The sequence below is a fragment of the Nicotiana sylvestris genome, chromosome 9, assembly GCF_000393655.2.
Source record: "Nicotiana sylvestris chromosome 9, ASM39365v2, whole genome shotgun sequence".
NCBI lineage: Eukaryota > Viridiplantae > Streptophyta > Magnoliopsida > Solanales > Solanaceae > Nicotiana > Nicotiana sylvestris.
In genome coordinates this window covers 119,025,678-119,044,293 of record NC_091065.1, presented here as the reverse complement: position 1 = coordinate 119,044,293, position 18,616 = coordinate 119,025,678, and the positions used below count along the sequence as shown (strand labels likewise).

The window sequence follows — 18,616 nt, the reverse complement described above, 5'->3', positions numbered from 1 at the left end:
ACATCTACAAATCACACCATCCGTGCAAATCTTGAACAAGTATGGCTCATCCCAATAGAAATCCAAACTATCCCGCTTGAGCTTCTTCATTTGGTTAGAAGAGAGCTCACATGGGATTATTCCGGTCACAAGGTAATTTGCAACATCGACAAACCATGGCATATCCTTCATTGACACCGCAAGGAGTTGTTCGTCGGGAAATGAATCATTGATCTCAAGGCCGTCACAAGGCCTCCCCTCCTCCTCCAAACGGGACAAGTGGTCCGCCACTTGATTCTCACTACCTTTCCGGTCAATAATTTCTAGATCAAACTCTTGAAGAAGTAACACCCATCTCATCAATCTCGCCTTGGAGTCTTTCTTGGTCATCAAATACCTAAGGGCGGCATGATCGGTGTGCACTATAACTTTGGCCCCCATAAGGTAAGGTCGAAACTTTTCCATAGCAAACACAATAGCCAATAATTCTTTCTCGGTGACTGTATAGTTTTTTTGAGCCTCATTCATGGTCTTGCTTGCGTAGTACACCGGTTGAAACATCTTGTTGATTCTTTGTCCCAAAACAGCCCCAACCACAACGTCACTAGCATCACACATGAGCTCGAAAGGTAAGCTCCAATTTGGTGCGGTAATGATGGGGGTAGAAGTCAACTTGAGCTTGAGTAGCTCGAATGCTTGCATACAACTCTCATCGAACAATAACTTTGCATCTTTCTCAAGCAACTTGCACAAAGGGTATACCACTTTAGAAAAATCCTTTATGAACCTCCGGTAAAAACCCGCGTGCCCAAGGAAACTCCTCACCCCTTTGACAGAAGTAGGGGGAGGGAGCCTAGAAATAACCTCAATCTTGGTCTTATCAAATTCAATTCCTCACTTTGAGATCTTATGACCCAACACTATACCTTCTTCTACCATAAAATGGCACTTTTCCCAATTGAGAACAAGGTTGGTGTCTTCACATCGGCTCAACACTCTATCCAAGTTTACCAAGCACTCCTCAAAAGAATCCCCAACCATGCTGAAGTCATCCATGAAGACCTCCAAGATATCCTCCACCATGTCAGTGAAAATAGCCATCATGCAACGTTGGAAGGACGCCGGAGCATTACACAATCCAAATGGCATTCTAGAGAAAGCGAATGTGCCATAAGGACATGTAAAGGTGGTTTTCTCTTGGTCCTCTGGGGCAATTAGAATTTGATTGTACCCCAGTAACCATCCAGAAAGAAATAGAAAGCCCGGCCCGCAAGACGATCAAGCATTTGGTCAAGGAATGGCAATGGGAAATGATCTTTTCTAGTCACCTTGTTCAACTTCCGGTAATCCATACAAACTCTCCACCTGGTGACCGTTCTAGTGGGAATGAGCTCATTGTTGTTATTGGTCACCATGGCCATACCACCCTTCTTCGGCACACATTTCACCGGAGAAGTCCACAAACTGTCAGAAATAGGATAAACCACCCCAACATCTAGCCACTTGATAACCTCTTTCTTTACCACCTCTTGCATCGCCTCATTTAGTATTCTTTGATGCTCCAAGGAAGGCCTTGCATCCTCCTCCAAAATGATTTTATGCATGCAAAATGCGGGGCTTATACCCCGAATGTCGGTCAATGTCCATCCAATTGCCTTTTTCCGCTTTTGAAGTACCGCCAAAGTGGCGTCAACCTGCATGTTAGTTAAGCAAGACAAAAGAATAACAGGTAAAGTAGAATTTGAACCCAAGAATTCATACCTGAGGTGTGGAGGAAGTGGCTTCAACTCCAACACCGGTGGCTCCTCAATCGATGGCTTTGTTTGTGGATTTTTGCGGTTTTCAAGATCCAAAGGGCTCATATGAATATGAACCCATACCATGCAATGCATTCACGCACTCCACTCTACTAGCATCATCATTGACATCCGTATTAAGAAGCACGGTCTCAAGGGGATCTTCAAAATGGATCATGGAACTTGTGTCATCCACTATCACAGTTGTGACAATGTCCACAAATGAACACACCTCCGTGCTATTGGGTTGTCTCATTGATTAGCTAACATGGAATACCACCTTCTTATCCCCCACTCGGAAAGTCAACTCACCCGCTTCAACATTAACCAATGCCTTCCACGTAGCTAGGAAAGGTCTACCAAGAATAATCGTCACTTTAAAGTCCACCTTACAATCCAATATGACAAAGTCGTCCGGCAATATAAACTTATCCACCCGGACAAGTACATCATCAATTATGCCGTCGCTTCATAGATCGATCCGCCATTTGAAGTCTCATTGAGGTAGGTCGAGTTTGTCCAATTCCTAGAGTCTTTAAGACTGAGTACGAATTTATGCTAGCCCCCAAGTCACAAAGGGCCTTGGCAAAATCCGCACTTCCGATAGTACAAGGGATAGTAAAAGCTCCGGGATCCTCAAGCTTGGGTGCCATTGAATGCACTATGGCACTCACTTTATGAGTCATTTTAATTGTTTCACACTCCATCGACCTCTTCTTTGTTACCAAATCTTTCATGAACTTAGAATACCCCGGCATTTGCTCAAGTGCCTCTACCAAAGGCACATTGATTGTGCGGCTCTTCATCATGTCAATGAACATTTTGAATTGATTGTCACTCTTTTGCTTTGCTAACCGTTGAGGATAAGGTGGAGGTGTCCTAGGCAAAGGTGCCTTGGCCTTTGGTATAACCGGCTCGGGCATGTCAATCATGTGTTCCCTAGACGGGTTCACGACATCTTGAGTCTCTACCTCAGTTTCATCATCAATATCAATCTGCGCATTATTGTTCACATTTTGATTAACCACATCATCAACAATCAAAGGTACATCATCATCCTGCAACTCAACATCTTCATCCACAACTTGCTTTTGCTTTGAGGCATTCACATCACTGCCTCTCCCACTTCTTACTGTAACCGCCATCACATGATTATTATTCCCACCCTTCGGGTTCACTACCATATCACTTGGTAGAGCACCTTTGGGACAAGTATTCAACACTTGAGAGATTTGGCCTAACTGCACCTCCAAGTTCCGGATAGATGTATTATGAGAAGCCAATTGGGCATCGGAATCTTGGTTCCTTTTCATCATTTGCTCGAACATGCTTTCAATTCTTCCCATATCACCTCCGGAAGAACTAGGACCTTGAGAGGGGAATGAGGGTGGATTACTCGGTTGTTGATACATTGGGGGCCTTTGAAAGACCATCCCCCTGTTTCCTTGGTTTCCATTGTTGTTCCATCTACCTTGATTGTTGTTGTTGCCCCAATTATTGTTATTACCATTCCAATTTCCTTGGTTGCTTTGATTACCCTAATTGTTGTTTTGGTTGTTATTATTCCAATTGCCACCACCTTGTTGTTGATTGTTGTTATTCCAATTACCTCCGCCTTGTTGTTGATTGCCCCAATTTCCTTGAGAATGCCATTGTTGATTCGAAGAGTTGCCTCTATTCCCTTAGTAGTTATTAACATATTGGACCTCTTCGTTTTGATCATCATAGCACTCATTTGAATAACCACCACCATCATTGTTGTTGTCATATTGTTCACAATTACCTTGGGGTTGTTGCCCTCTTTGCCTCCTTTTCAATATAGAAGCACCTTCTATTGCATTGACTTGGCGCGGGTTTTGGACTTGTTGCAATTGCGCCCTTGCCAATTGATTCATAGTTGTTGTAAGATCGGCAATAGCTTGGCCATGATCGTGCAATTCCTTGTGTAAATGGATGACCGTGGGGTCACCTTGGGGCACATTTGATCGGCTTTTCCATGCCGAAGAGGTGTCGCCATTTCATCAAGTACATCACATGCCTCTTGGTAAGAAAGTTTCATAAAGTTCCCTCCGGCCAATTGGTTCACAATGCATTGATTCGTTGTGTTGATGCCCCGATAAAAGGTTTGTTGAATTATAGCCTCAGTCATGTCGTTATTAGGGCACTCTTTCACCATTGTTCTATATCTTTTCCATATCTCGTGCAAAGGTTCCGTTGGCTTTTGCTTGAAGGCTATAATTTCATCTCGAAGAGCCGCCATATGACTTGGAGAATAGAACTTGGCAATAAATTTGTCCGCCAATTCATCCCATGTTGTAATAGAATGATTGGGGAGCCTTTATAACCAATCCAATGCCTTACCCCGAAGAGAGAACGGGAAAAGCCTCAATCTCGACGCATCCTCGGACACGTTTGTCTGCTTCCTACCCCAGCATGTATCCACGAACCCCTTCAAATGCTTGTAGGCATTTTGATCGGAGGCGCCCATGAAATACCCTCTTTGCTCGAGCAAGGTCAACATAACATTTGTGATTTGAAAGTTCCCCGCCCGGATTCGGGGAGGAACAATAGCACTGGCGTATCCTTGACTTGGTAAAACTCTGGGAGCCACTCTCGGCGGTTGCAGAGGAAGGTCTGGAATATTGTTGTTCTCGTTTGCATTTATATTGGCATTTTAGCCTCTCTGTGGAACTTGAGGTAAGACCTCATCTTGTTCTAGATCCTCTACCTCCTCCCCGCTATCACATTGCCGAGAGGGTCATTTGCATTAAGAGCCATTTGTACCTGATTGATCGACACAAACAGAATTAGTAAACAAGAAGGAAAGAAAAGCAAAACACAAAATTAAATAAATAGATAGTCAACACCGTAAGCTCCCCGGCAACGACGCCAAAAAGACAAAAAGTGATCACTGCCAACTCGACGCTACACTAAGGTAGGAAGAGCGGGTCGCAATAGCTTTTACCCGATATGAGGGTCGGGATCGATTTTCTCAGGGAGCTAGTAGTGGAGCTGGATTGTCTGTCTAGCCTAGAGATGTGTTTTTACTCCTAATGTCACTTCAAACATTTTTGGGTTTTCGAATTATAACTATTTTATAAAACCATTGATTAACACTAAATTATACTACGAGAATATTGCTAAGTTGTATCTAATGGGAAGAAGGGCACTAGGGTCGTGACACTACGTAGGTGGCTAATTGACGGGTAGATGTTACTAAGGTTCGATTGACATAATTGGGACTTATGCTATAACCGTTGCACAATTTTACCCACTCTCACACCTCTCGGTAGAGAAAGTGATTTTGCCCAATTGACTCTCTCGAGACCAAATGGGTAGGCAAATTAGACCAAGCAACTAGGGTTCAAGTAGGGTAATTACTCTCTCGAGGTTTAACCCATTAATTGGGACTATCATTTCTCATGAGTCCATCCCAATTCCTTGTTGGGTCAATTTTAAGGTCATAGACTCTATTTCTCAAGAAGAGTTAAACCCACAAAGCTTGAATCAGTGTTTGCAACCACCAATTCTAGATTTAAAACATAAAATCAACCCAAATAGCAAACATCCATAGTCAATCTAACATTAGATGGCAACACCCATCAATTACCCACACTAGGGTTGAGTCACAACCCTAGCTGATGGGTTTAGCTACTCATGCTTGAAGAAGAAAATAAAGAAATAGATGAAGAACTAAGCATATTAATTAATTGCTAAAATTAAACTACAAGAATCTATTGTAAATGTAAAGCAAAAGTGCCAAAAATGGCTACAAAATTCGTTCTCACGAGCGCAGCCCTTGTCTGATATATCTCATTACCTAAAAAATGGTAAAATGTTCTATTTATACTAGGCTAGAAAAACTGGACAAAATACCCCTGCGGGGTCAGTGCGGGCCGCACTAAATGGACCGCGGCCGCACTGGGCTCTTTGACTTTTATTGTGCTTCTCTGAACTTAGACTCCGCGAACCACGTAGAATGGACCGCGACCGCGGAGGGAGCTGGCGCGGTCCGTGCAATCACGACCGCGGGGCACATGGTGTTGGCTTGCAAACTTTCATCTCTCTGAATCTCACGGCCGCGGACCGCACAAAAGAGTAGTGCGGCCGCAGAGCCTTCACCGCGTACCGCGAGATGTGTACCGCGGCCGTGTTGCCTCTAGCTTGGTTTACCAACTCTCTGAACCACCTAGTGCGGCCGCATTCAACTTTGCACGGTCCGCACTACGCCTTTTTTCCTTAGATTTCTTGGTCTTTGATACTTGAGCAGGTTTCACTCCTTTTTGAGCCGATCTTTGACATTTCGTCACTTTGTCGATCAAACCTACAATCAAGCACAACTTGTGAGCTTTTAGGACTATTTTGTAACAATATATGATCAAAGCATAGGCAAGTAGGGGCTTAAAACATGTTAAAATCCTAACTTATCACCCTCCCCTCGGCGTGAAAAGCCTTGTACACATCAGGCCGAGCCTCAGCAAGGACCCATGAGACGTAGAAGGCTGAGAGCGTCGACTTGCATCCTCCGCCCTCAACGAGGCCACTTGTCCATTCAACGAAGATAGCTCCGCCTACAGTTCTTTAACACGCCCTTCAAGCCCAGCGACCATGCGATTAGAGGCCTCCTTCTCTTCAGTCGGCTCAGACCTACAAACACGGAGGGCATTCTCCAAAGATACAGTTCTAGAAATAGCAGTCGCCAACTTATCAGCACCAACGTTCAGCTCGCTCTTAAGACCCTCAACCTCCACCGCCTTCGCACTCAATTCAGCGGTCAAACTTGACACCTTTGCTTGCAAGTTGGCATTCTCAGCCATCACCCCCTGCTCAACTCAAGCTCATCCTCCTTCAGCTTAAGGGAAGCCTCAAGTTCACTGTTACAGGCGACAACCTTCATGAGCTCCTCATCCCGCTCCCTCAGCTCTTCGATCTTACGCTCCAATTTATCCTCCCTCTATTTGAGCCCCTCACGAAACAACTGAAATTCAGGGTCCCGATTATAAATGTCGTCCATCGCGCGATGCTTAGTACGATACTGTTGATACTTGGATGACATCTTCTCATAGATGGCCGTCCTTTTCCTCTCCCGACGCTCTTGCTCGGTCTCCACGATGAGGGTATGGCACAAAGGAAAAGAAATTAGAAACAAAGTACAGGTCGACAATCGCCACACAAACCCAACAACGGAAAAGAAAGGAAAGGCACCTACCCGCAAAGCCATACCAGCGACGTTATGAGACAACTCCATGTCGCTCATCGCCCTAAGAACCTCGTTTTCAGGAGCAACACATAGATGAGCTAAAATAGACGCCATTTGCTCACAGTTTAGCAACAAGTTGTAGTCCCCCGGGACGACTATGTGATGATTAGTCCCTTCCGCTCTGACCTCCACGTGAGTATGGCGACCTACGAACTTGTTGACATCCTCCGGGTCGACATCTGAACCTGAGTCGTCACCCTCGACACGATGACCTCCAACGTTAGACGATGTGCGGCCCTCGCCAGAGTGCACGGAGCCGGCTCCTGGGTAAACTCTTTCTGCTTGGGGAAATCTCCCCGATAAAATGGCGTCAGCCATAAATGTGGGTACGAGTGCCTCCTGCGACGCCCTGCTTCTATCAGCGTCCACGGCCACGCCCTTCTCGAGTTCTATTCTCCTCCTTTTATCGATAACGACTCGTCCCCATTGGAGGATTCGTCCAAGAGGTGTGGGGCCGTCATTGAAGAGGCCTCCTTCCTCACGACCACGACCCGAGAGGGACCTTCTAATTGAACAGGTTGAGGATAACCCTCTCGAACAGATTCACTCAAAACAAACTGCGTGTCCACGGCGACAACGGCCTGTCGGAACGCAGGAACTGGCGCCCTCCGCCTGAAAGCTCCTCGACCTGTCATCACAAAGGGTCGTATCAATAAACGACGTTATAGAGCCAATGAAGTGGTAGGAGAAACACTTACCAGATGGACCTTTAGGGCCATAACGCTTTACGAAGACGGGCCAATCTGGTTTCTGTTGCATGGAGAAAGACGGGCTACCCAATCCCTTATACCCGCAATGGGGCGAGGTGGACGTCCCATAGCTACAAACGAGAAGCAAACAAACTTTATAATAAATACAGACGAAGGAAGAGTAAAACAAGCGGCAACACTTACGAGTCTCATTCCATCGCTCCGGGAACCTGGCAGAGTCAGAAACGATGTGTTCAGTTTTGACGAAGAAGTACTTGTGCCAAAACTTGCGACTCGCCCGGTCGTCTATTCCGACCACCAGCCTTTTGTGCCACGGTGCCTTAAGTGCACCATGGTACCCCTGTGGAAACTAGGGGAGAACATATGCAAAAGGTGATGGATGGAAACATCACATTCCGCCAACTCCGTATACTTGGTCAACTGCAGGAGTATCTTAAGCGTATACGGCGAAAGTTATGCCAGGCAAACCTAGTAGAATCTACAGAATTCTTCTGCTAATGGGAAGAGAGGAAAAGTATAGCCAATCACGAAAGGGTACTCATAGAAAGCGCAGTACCCAGGTCTGTGGACCTCTACAAAATCTCTCCCCGTCGTAACCATATCGACATGAGCGGGAATGCCATACTTTACGCGAAGAGCGTCAATGTGAACTTGCTTCGTCTCAGAGAGTACGGGGTCAAGAATAGGAGGGGGATCTTTGAGGAAGTCACTTCGAGACATAGGATGTCTCGGCAGTAACTCCTCCACCGTAGGAAGACTGTCACCCTCCTCTACCACCATATCTTCACCGCCCGAAGGGGACACCTAGGACAATGGGGCGGCTTCAGGAATCCCTTCGCGAGATTGGTGTTGCCTTGGCATGCTTTCGTTAAAAGGGAAAAGAGGTGTTGATACCGTAGAAGCAAGGGAGGAAGATGAAGTTGTGAACGAAGAATATGAGAAGAAGAAGTAGAAGATTGTCAGTGCTAGCTCGGGGAGATAAGGAGGGATATTCAGAGGTGAAATGGCCAAGAACTTTCGAAAAAACAAACCCTCTTCCTATTTATAGGATTGGGTGGCGCCAGAATCGAAGCGGAAGGTCACAGAGTGGCACCAGAATCGAAGCAACAAGCCATCAACTCCCGCCTCGAAAACACGCGTAATGATGATGCACGTGAAAATGACATCATTTCCCGGTAAAATGTATAACCTGGTATCTTGCCAAGCACGCCGACCGCCCACCATTGGCCAATGTCGTAACGCTTCGAAGGGTCAAATTTTCCCGTAGAAACGCATGGTGTCCGCTCATCGAGGACGCACCAAGTTGCAACCTCGACAAGCGGAGGGATTAACTGTATGGGTCCAAATTTGAACAACCACGATCGTCGACGAGTACGATGAAACGGCGATTTCCCCATAACCTGACGTTTTGCAGAGGACGACTTTGAGACAAACAAGAGATTGTACGACCCTTGTAATAATATAGGCCCGTTAGGGAATACTAAGAATATTCCTTTGAATATTCATTATAATCTGTCTTTTACAACTTAGAGGGGACTCACTCCCTATATATATAGCGAACCATAACTTTGTAAGGGGAAGATGAGCGATAATTCTACTTATGAACGAGAAGTGTTTTTGGAAGGATTTTACTGATTCACATCGATAGAGAAATCTTATTACCCATCTTCTCTTGACTTATCTTCCCATCTAGAGATTATTATACTGAGCTAAGATTTACCCCTTCAATTTTGATTTATTTGTTCAAAAAGTTTCGATATCTTTAGAACAAATTTCTTCCCTAACATGATAGTTTTAGGCAACCTTTTCTTAAGTACTCCGTTTGTTTACACAATAATAGCGACTGCTCAAACTAAAACTCAACCAGTCTCTGTTCCCTCATTTTCACGTCTCCTTGATTCATTCCCAATTTATTAGTTATTGCAATACCACACACCAGCAACAACTTGGCCGCCCGATGGCCCTAACCTATTCTATGTTTAAACATTTCATTATGTCGTCATCTTTTATATAATTATTATAAATTTATAATAAAAAATCAAATAACAAATTGCCTCGACACTTCAATCAATTTACGACGATATGCCACTCACTGTCACAGAAATGATACGGTCACCGAGTTGGCGAGTTTGCTTTTCATAGGAAAATGATACGAATCGTAGCTGATTAAAACCTCCATTTCATTATTTAGCTCAATAACCAAATAAGGACTAAACGAAGAACAAATCAATTGCTAAGCCACAATCTTTCTGTTGCTATCTTTCAATAATCGAAACAGAAAACGAACATTGAAAAAAAATTATATCTTCAATAACAATCCACAGAGGGAGTTAAATTTTCAACACAACAAATTCACTTCAAATTATATAAATATATGAAAACATATTTTTCCGAGCTTCTCTCGCTATTTTGATGTTCGTTGTGCGTCTCTCCCTCTCTGAGACGAGAATAACAGCAGCAGAGTTATGGAGTTTGCAAATTCGGTTTCTCCGTAATTCATCATTTGAAATTTGACGATAAAGGTAAAAAGGATGCGTTTTTACGTGTTATCTTTTCTTTTAAACCTTAATGATTTTCGCTGCTTTGACGACCGGATTCTCCCTCGCGATCGCGTCTCGGCCGGCGGATTTGTAGTCGTAGCTACAGTCATGACGATCCGAGTACCGGTGTTCACCGCAGAACAATTCGCCGCACCGGCACCGGAATCCGGTCAACCCTACCTTCCTCCGACAACCGGAGCAACGATTCACCTCTCTCTTAGCCGGCGGTTCGCTTTCCTTCAGTTTATCCTCCTTTACCGTCAGATGTTGACTTGTTCTTTCCAGATCGGACTTCCTCTCCGGCGACGACCTCAACGAGCTAAATCGAGCCGATCTTTCAGATCTAGCCAATTTCTCAGCGAACTTGTGAGGAATGGTGACCGCCGACCCTGTCGGCGAGCTGGCGGAAGTTGAGGTAGCAGCGGTGGTGGCGTTGAAGCATTTTTGACACATATTATTGGTGGCTGGATTTCCGGTGACTCCACAATTATTGACGCAAAGCGTTATCGTTTCAGGTACGGCCTTGAACTCCGTCTCTTCTTTCTCCGTTCTCTGAGCCATTTTTTCCCCTTTTTTTTGTGTGCAAAATTAAATTAACAAACAACTCGATTTCCTTGCTTCAATATATAGAGAGAAAAAATATGAAACTTGTAGAGAGAGAAAAGGAGAGAGTGGTTTGTTGTTTGGTTGGAAGAAGAAATGGGAAAGAGGGGACGGGGAAAGCGAGGTTTTAAGGAGGAAGAGAGGTCGGTAATGGCGATTGAATAATGGCCTCATTGGATACGCGTATCAGGCAAATTGTGGCGTGGGGTAATGGATTGACGATAATGCCCCTGAGAATTTATGGGATAATTATGGGGAATTTGGTGGGTTGAGGCCTGAGGCTAAGGTGGTTCTAGATTAGGTCTGACGTGTTATTTACTTAATCGTCACCTTTGGGATATTTTTTTTTAAGTAAAAATAGTTCTTTTCTTTTTTCTTTTTCTGTTTGTATTAAGGTGACCTCTTTAAAAAATGGGGGATATTTTTATACAGGCTGGACAAGGCATGGAAAAAGACTCTTTTTCTTAGAGTACAGCTTATAGATGTTCATTTTGCAAGCTTGAACTCCTGGCGTCCCCATCCCTTCCATCTCTCATAATTGAGGTAGATGCAAACATTTCTTGAAAAAACTTGATAGTTGAGTCACGGAAAATTTTAATTTGCGTCTCATGCAACTGACACTAGTTATATGAAGCAATTTTTTTGTCTTACAATTTTGTGGACCAAGATTTCTGTAGACCCAGAAGTGTAAGATTGGGGTTCACAAATTTGTGAGACAAAAAAGAGTCTCGTACAACTAGTGTAAGTTATATGAGAAACAAAATAAAACTTCTCAACCACAAATAAGAGTAATAAATATCACATCAGTTCTATCAATTATAAATTACTTTTTCTTTTTTGCTCCAGCCGAAACAGCTTATTTACCGCCCTTACAAACATCACAGCTTGTAATCCAAGATTATCAAGGAACAATACTAGACATCGAAATGCAAAAGATTTCCTTTTTTTGGCTATTGAGTTACTAGAAGTTGCAAACAGGCGGGGCGGGACGGGTATGGTTCGGATCGAAAACGGTAATGAAAAATGGATAAATTATTCGATCCGACCCATATTTAATACCGATAAAAAACGGGTTAATCGATGGATAATATGGTATTATCCATGACTTCTTGAATATGATCACTTTTGGGAGAATTCCTAGTCTCCCAAAAGGAACCCCCAATTTGAAGCTTTATAAATATAAAAGTTAAAACTCATTGGTTATCCATTTTCGAAAAGGTTTTTGTCCATATTTGACCCGTTTCGAAAAAGTTAATTATCCAACCCATTTTTAATGGATAATATGGGTGGTTAACTGCTTTCTTCTAACCATTTTGTCTCCAGAGTCTAAAAACAAAGTCTGAAGAAGAAGAAGAAGAAAAAAAGTGTAGACTGGCTAAAGTTTTTGAGAAATATATAGATTTGATATTTGAGCCGGCTAAAATTCTCCAGAAGAGGAAGGTTAATATAGCTTGTGTCCGGGAGACTAGGTGGGCAGGGTCGAAGGCGAGGAATGTGGACGGGTATAAGTTGTGGTACTCTGGAGTCGTAAGGGGTAAGAATGGAGTGGGTATCTTGGTGGATAGGGATCTTAGAGAGTCTGTGGTGGAGGTTAAGCGAGTGAACGATAGGCTAATGTTTATTAAGTTGGTGATTAGTGAGTGCACCTTCAATGTAGTTAGCGCTTACGCGCCGCAAACGGGCTTAGATGAGGAGGTTAAGTGGCGCTTTTTATTGGAGGGAATTTTAATGGTCATATTGGGTCAGCTGTTGGTAGTTATGGCGAGGTGCATGGCGGCTTTAGCCTTGGGGATAGGAATGGATGAGGTACTTCGCTGTTAGACTTCGCCAAGGCTTTCGAGCTGGTGATTACGAACTCGACTTTTCCGAAGAGGGAGGAGCATCTGGTTACTTTTCAAAGTTCGGCGGTGAAGACTCAGATTGATTATCTTCTCCTCAGAAGGTATGATAGAGGATTGTGCAAGGATTGCAAGGTTATCCCGGGAGAGACCCTCGCGACTCAGCATGGGCTCTTAGTGATGGACGTCGGCATTATGATGAAGAGGAAGAAGAGGTATGCTCGTGACCGACCGAGGATTAGATGGGGAGCTTTAACCAAGGATAAAACCTAGGAGTTGGATGGGAGGTTACCCGCTATGGGAGCTTGGAGGAGTAGTAGAGGCGCGAGCACTATGTGGCCAACGACAGCGAACTATGTGAGGGAGGCGGCAAGAGAGGTGCTGGGGATATCGAAGGGTTTTTCTAGCAGGAACCAAGGCGACTGGTGGTGGAATGACGTAGTCCAAGGTAAAGTGGAGGCGGATAAGGTAGCGTACACAAAGTTGGCAGGGAGCACAGGCGAGGAAGAGAGGAGAGCGAATAGAGAGAGGTATAAGGTGGCAAGGAAGGAGGCAAAGCTGGCGGTCACGGAGGCTAAGAATACAACGTTTGGCCGCCTATACGAGGAATTGGGGGAGAAAGGCGGGGACAGAAAGTTGTTTCGGCTGGCTAAAGCGAGGGAGAGGAAGGCCTGGGATCTGGATCAAGTAAGGTGCATCAAAGACGAGGATGGTAGAGTATTGATGAGAGAGTCCCAGATTAAGTAGAGATGACAGACGTACTTCTATGGTCTTCTAAACGAGGAGGGGGACCGGGATATAGCTCTAGGGGACTTGGGGCATTCAGAGAGTCCCCGAGATTTTAGGTATTGCAGGTGCATTAAGGTGGAGGAGGTCGTGGGGGCTTTGCGTAAGATGAGTAAGGGTAAAGCGACCGGGCCAGATGAAATTCCGGTTGAGTTTTGGAAGTATATGGGTAGAGCATGATTGGAGTGGCCGACTGGTTGTTTAATGTAATTTTTAGGATGAAGAGGATGCCGGAGGAGTGGAGGTCGAGTACAATGGTACCGTTGTACAAGAACAAAGGTGATATCCAGTGTTGTAACAATTATAGAGGTATCAAGTTACTTAGCCATACCATGAAAGTCTGGGAGAGGGTGGTGGAGGTGAGAGTGAGGAAGACGACGTCTATATCCGATAATCAGTTTGGGTTTATGCCGGGTCGCTCCACTACGGAAGCTATCCACTTATTAGGAGGTTGGTGGAACAATACAGGGATAAGAAGGATCTGCACATGGTGTTTATTGACTTGGAGAAAGCGTATGACAAGGTTCCTAGGGAGGTGCTCTGGAGATGTCTTGAGGCAAAAGGCGTGTTGATAGCCTACATAAGAGCGATCAAGGACATGTATGATGGAGCTAAGACTAAGGTTCGGACTATGGGAGGCGACTCGGAGCATTTCCCGGTTGTTATGGGATTACACCAAGGTTCTGCACTTAGCCCGTTCTTATTTGCCTTGGTGATGGATGCATTGACATACCATATTCAAGGGGATGTGCCATGGTGTATGTTATTTGCTGATGACATAGTTCTAATTGATGAGACGAGGGTCAGTGTTAACCAGAGATTGGAGGTTTGGAGACAGACCCTCGAGTTTAAGGGTTTCAAATTGAGCAGGTTTAAGACAGAGTACCTGGAGTGCAAGTTTAGCGCTGAGTCGAGGGAAGTAGGCATGGACGTGAGGCTTGGATCACAGGTATCCCCAAGAGAGATAGCTTCAAGTATCTTGGGTCGATGATCTAGGGGGATGGAGAGATCAACGAGGACGTCACTCACCATATAGGGGCGGGCTAGATGAAATGGAGGCTTGCATCTGGAGTCTTGTGTGACAAGAAAGTGTCACCGATACTCAAAGGTAAGTTTTATAGAGTTGTGGTCAGACCGTCCATGTTGTATGGGGTAGAGTGTTGGCCGGTTAAGAACTCTCATATCCAGAGAATGAAGGTAGCAGAGATGAGGATGTCGAGGTGGATGTGCGGGCACACTAGGATAGACAAGATTAGGAATGAAGATATTCGGAAGAAGGTGGGCGTGGCCCCTGTGGATGACAAGATGCGGGAAGCAAGGCTCAGATGGTCCGGGCACGTGCGAAGGAGAAGACTTGATGCTCCAGTGAGGAGGTGTGAGCGGTTGGCCGTGGTGGGTACAAGAAGAGGTAGAGGGAGGCCTAAGAAGTATTGGGGAGAGGTGATCAGGCAGGACATAGTACGACTGCAGATTTCCAAGGACATGGCCCTTGACAGGAAGGTTTGGAGGTCAAGCATTAGGGTTGTAGGTTAGGGGGTAGTAGAGCTTTCCTTACTTCATATCGGGGTGAGGCGGGGTTGGATTAGGGTTAATCTTAGATGGCTTTCTGTTTATGTTGAATCAACACTATCCTTGCTGTTTATCTTAGCCCCGGGCCTTAGTTACTGGTTACTGTTATTGCATATCATTTATCTTTTGGTTGTTATGCTTCTGTTACTATTACGGTTTCTACTGGAGTTACTAATGAATTGTTTTTTTCTCTTTCTCTTTCTTTTTACTTCTCTGAGCCGAGGGTCTATCGGAAACAGCATCTCTGTCCTATTGGGGTAGGGGTAAGATTTGCGTACACATTACTTTTCCCAGACCCACTTTGTAGGATTTTACTGGGTAATTGTTGTTGTATATAGATTTGATATTTGATCGAAATATCATACAGATATAAAGGCGGAAATAACAGGGAAGCTTGCTGAAAGTTGTTGGAAACAATTTAGTTTCAATATTAATAGAGTAAGTTTGTGTGTTAATTCTAATTGTTTCCATCTAAGCTCTTAAGGTCCAAGTTAAAAAAACTAATGCTTTATTATTTTTAAATTTTATATATATAATAAATTTTATGCACATAAATTTGTTCAATCCGGTTCGATATTTTTTCTGTTTATTTATAAAAGTAAAATTTTTACCTAGGGTTACAGATGTTCGATATTTTTTCTGTTTATTTATAAAAGTAAAAATTTTACCTAGGGTTACAGATACTAAAAAAAATAGAATAATCAGTTCGATAAGAAACTTAGTATTAGTTATTCCAACGAACTATTAATCTATTTTATTTCTGGTTTAAGAAAATAGTTTAAATTAAGTAACTTCATATAAGCTTGTGGTATAATATCTACCCATTTCTACTTTCTTTTTTATCATATGCGTGAGTAATAAAGTTTTGGTCACCAATAATGAGAGATGGAATAGTAAGTATACTCCTTCATGCTTAACTAGAGGTTTCGGATTCGAGCCCTGAGTATGAAGTCACCTTTGTTAGAAAGCACTTTATCTCTCAATATGAGATTTCTTGGTGCAAATCTGGATTTAATTGGGTCCCTATATAAATATCGAACACTATGTGGGAAATCAAAAAAGGTTTAGGTTAGAATAGAGAATCACTGAGCAAATATCACAACACAAAAGATGAACAAGATAATAACGTTAAAGGCACAAGTTGATCCTCTGGTCTATTTTTCTGATAAAATTTTTGTAACATTTAACTTCACAATTCTTACCTTCAAATGGCTGTCTCCTCTCACTTGAGCACGTGAAATAGTCTATACTATATTAAAAGCACGAAGGCCTTTAGCAAAATATCACTCGCCTTTTTTACCTTTTTAAAATTGAGTTTACACTGGACAAAATAGTAATTTAAATATTTTCCTAATATGTAGAACCTTCAAATCAAATAAAATATTATTTATTAAATCTTTCCTTATTTGAAATATATAAGACTCATCACTAAAATTTTGGTTATGAAATCTTTCCTTTTAAAATTAGTAGAAAGTTTAATTTAGAATTTAAAAATAAATATTGTCTGGGAGAACTAGGAATATGTTTTCTTTTCCTTCTATTTTCTTACGGCAATTCCTTTTGAAATATGTTTAGGCATTCATTCTTTTTATAGGTAGTAACTTATAATTTTAAGGGATAGTGAGAGGTTTATACTTAATAAATATTGTAATTATTAAATGTGATTTTTAAAAATTACATAAAAATAATATAAAGAAAAGTATTGTTTGAATACGAAAGGAGTTCAAAAATTATCTATATTTTCTCTATTATTATAAAAGTAAAAAGCCCCAATGCAAAAGAAATAAATAATTTTTTTAATGTTAAGAATAAATAATCAACTCTTTGAATTAATTAATTAGCAAAAGAATTCAATGTAATTCTTTTTCAAAATCTCATGTTAGTAAAGTTACTTTCAAGTTGATCAAACTTTTAAGTTACACAAATTTGTTACCATAAGAAGAGCACTAGCGGTGACATAAATTAAAAAGTTGAGCAAAATTAGTTATATTATAGTATTAATTTATTACTTATTTTCAGTATTAGGTAACAAAATTAATAATAATTTTCATAATACATACCCAAAGTTCTCATAAATCAAAATATGGCAGAACAAACTTTTATTAGACAAGATTTCTTTATTTAGTGAACTAGCTAAATTGGATCACATTCATTTTTAATAGCTAATATTTTTTTTAATTTTTGCTCAATAACTCAAATATTTTATTTAATAAAAGTCAGGTTATTTTTTAAAATTATATATTCACTGAAATAGGATACACGCACAAAGCGCGTACCTAAGACCAGTACTAAATAAAATTCTCCAACTTCTATAGCAAATTGCAATACGACTTGGTTTCCTCTTTTTTTACTCACCACTTGACATGATTTGCTTAAGACGGCACCTTTATTTATTTATTTATTAAAAAGAATAAAACCATATCTTTTGCCTAGAGGACATAACATGATAATTGATACATGCAACATGAGGTTATATTTGGAAATTTACGCAAACCTCGTACCCCACAAGTTGAGCGGCTTTGAGTTGATAAGTGAAAAAGAAAGGATAAAGGCAAATGTCTCCAGCTCCAGCTTTTACAGCCGCCCACTCTGACCGTCCTTTTCCTTTCCCTTGGGGCACTCTTGTGAAAGAGAAATTTATTCTAATATTTTTATGAAAATGTCTAAATTTACTATAATTATAAACATAAACTAATATGATATTGGTGCGTTTAGTTAGTGTGACGGAAAATATTTTTTTATAAATATTCTTATTTTTTTAAAACTATTTTTTAATAATTAGTTGAAGAGTACAAGAAATTTTCAAAAAATACATTTTTAAAGAGTGATAATAATGTAAAAATTCAATAATGTTTGGAGGAAATTTTTGAGTATTAAAAGGGTAGGGAATTGCAATAGTTATTATCACGCTCAAGCTTGATTACGTGAAAGTTGTTGCCTCTAGGCGCATCGGGTTTTTTTTGCTCCTAGTGAGCGGCAAATTTTAATACAATACTCCATGAGTTATGCATTTAGAGATGGATAAAAAAGATTTTATGCTTATTTTATCATTTGTGTTTTACCAAAAAAGTGCTAAGCCTTTTTATGAACTAATTAAATGAGAAAATAGAGGATAAATCCTAGCCAAGGATAATTAACTCTAGATCGAAGCATATTGAATAAGAAAAAAGGATATAGTTAAGCTCATAAACTTTCCAAGATTATAAAAGAGATCGAATGTAAATGACGGGCTTACATTCTTGACGTACTGTTCCATAATGTAAGAATAAAGAAGAAAAAGAAGGAATGTCATTGACAACTACATGATCTATCTTTATTGATTCGATAATGATTACAAAGATCAGCAGCCAAGATCTAAGCCCACTCTTGCTTTTCTTCAGAAGCCTTCCCCCGTTCTTCTGTGTTTTTAGACGAAGCAAAAATAATGCCATGTTTTTGTTCTCTTCCCTAGTATATATACAGTAAGTATTCCCTTTTATACAACGGTCCTTAGCCAGAATACCCTAATTTGTCAGTTGTACTTTAGGTCGTCCCC

At 41.9% G+C, this 18,616-nt stretch overlaps 2 protein-coding genes across 2 annotated transcripts; one reads left to right on the top strand and one right to left on the bottom strand.

Moving 5' to 3' along the window:
- Window positions 1-10,033: 10,033 nt before the first annotated feature.
- LOC104231936 (zinc finger A20 and AN1 domain-containing stress-associated protein 5) lies at window positions 10,034-11,059 on the bottom strand. The gene has a single exon (XM_009785005.2). The coding sequence runs from the start codon at window positions 10,844-10,846 to the stop codon at window positions 10,304-10,306; it is 543 nt and encodes a 180-aa protein (XP_009783307.1). The 5' UTR covers window positions 10,847-11,059; the 3' UTR covers window positions 10,034-10,303.
- A 909-nt stretch (window positions 11,060-11,968) lies between these two features.
- On the top strand, window positions 11,969-12,999 carry LOC138878124 (uncharacterized). Its single transcript, XM_070157785.1, has 3 exons — window positions 11,969-11,980; window positions 12,212-12,694; window positions 12,760-12,999. Exons 1-3 carry the CDS (start codon window positions 11,969-11,971, stop codon window positions 12,997-12,999), a joined length of 735 nt encoding a protein of 244 aa, XP_070013886.1.
- The last annotated feature ends 5,617 nt before the right edge of the window (window positions 13,000-18,616 follow it).

Bases quoted from the DNA above. Each gene is read 5' to 3' on its own strand.
- LOC138878124 (XM_070157785.1), top strand. The intron at 12,695-12,759 runs GTACTTCGCTGT...ACTTTTCCGAAG, and splicing joins TGGGGATAGGAATGGATGAG to AGGGAGGAGCATCTGGTTAC.
- LOC104231936 (XM_009785005.2), bottom strand. From the start codon at position 10,846: ATGGCTCAGAGAACGGAGAAAGAAGAGACGGAGTTCAAGGCCGTACCT.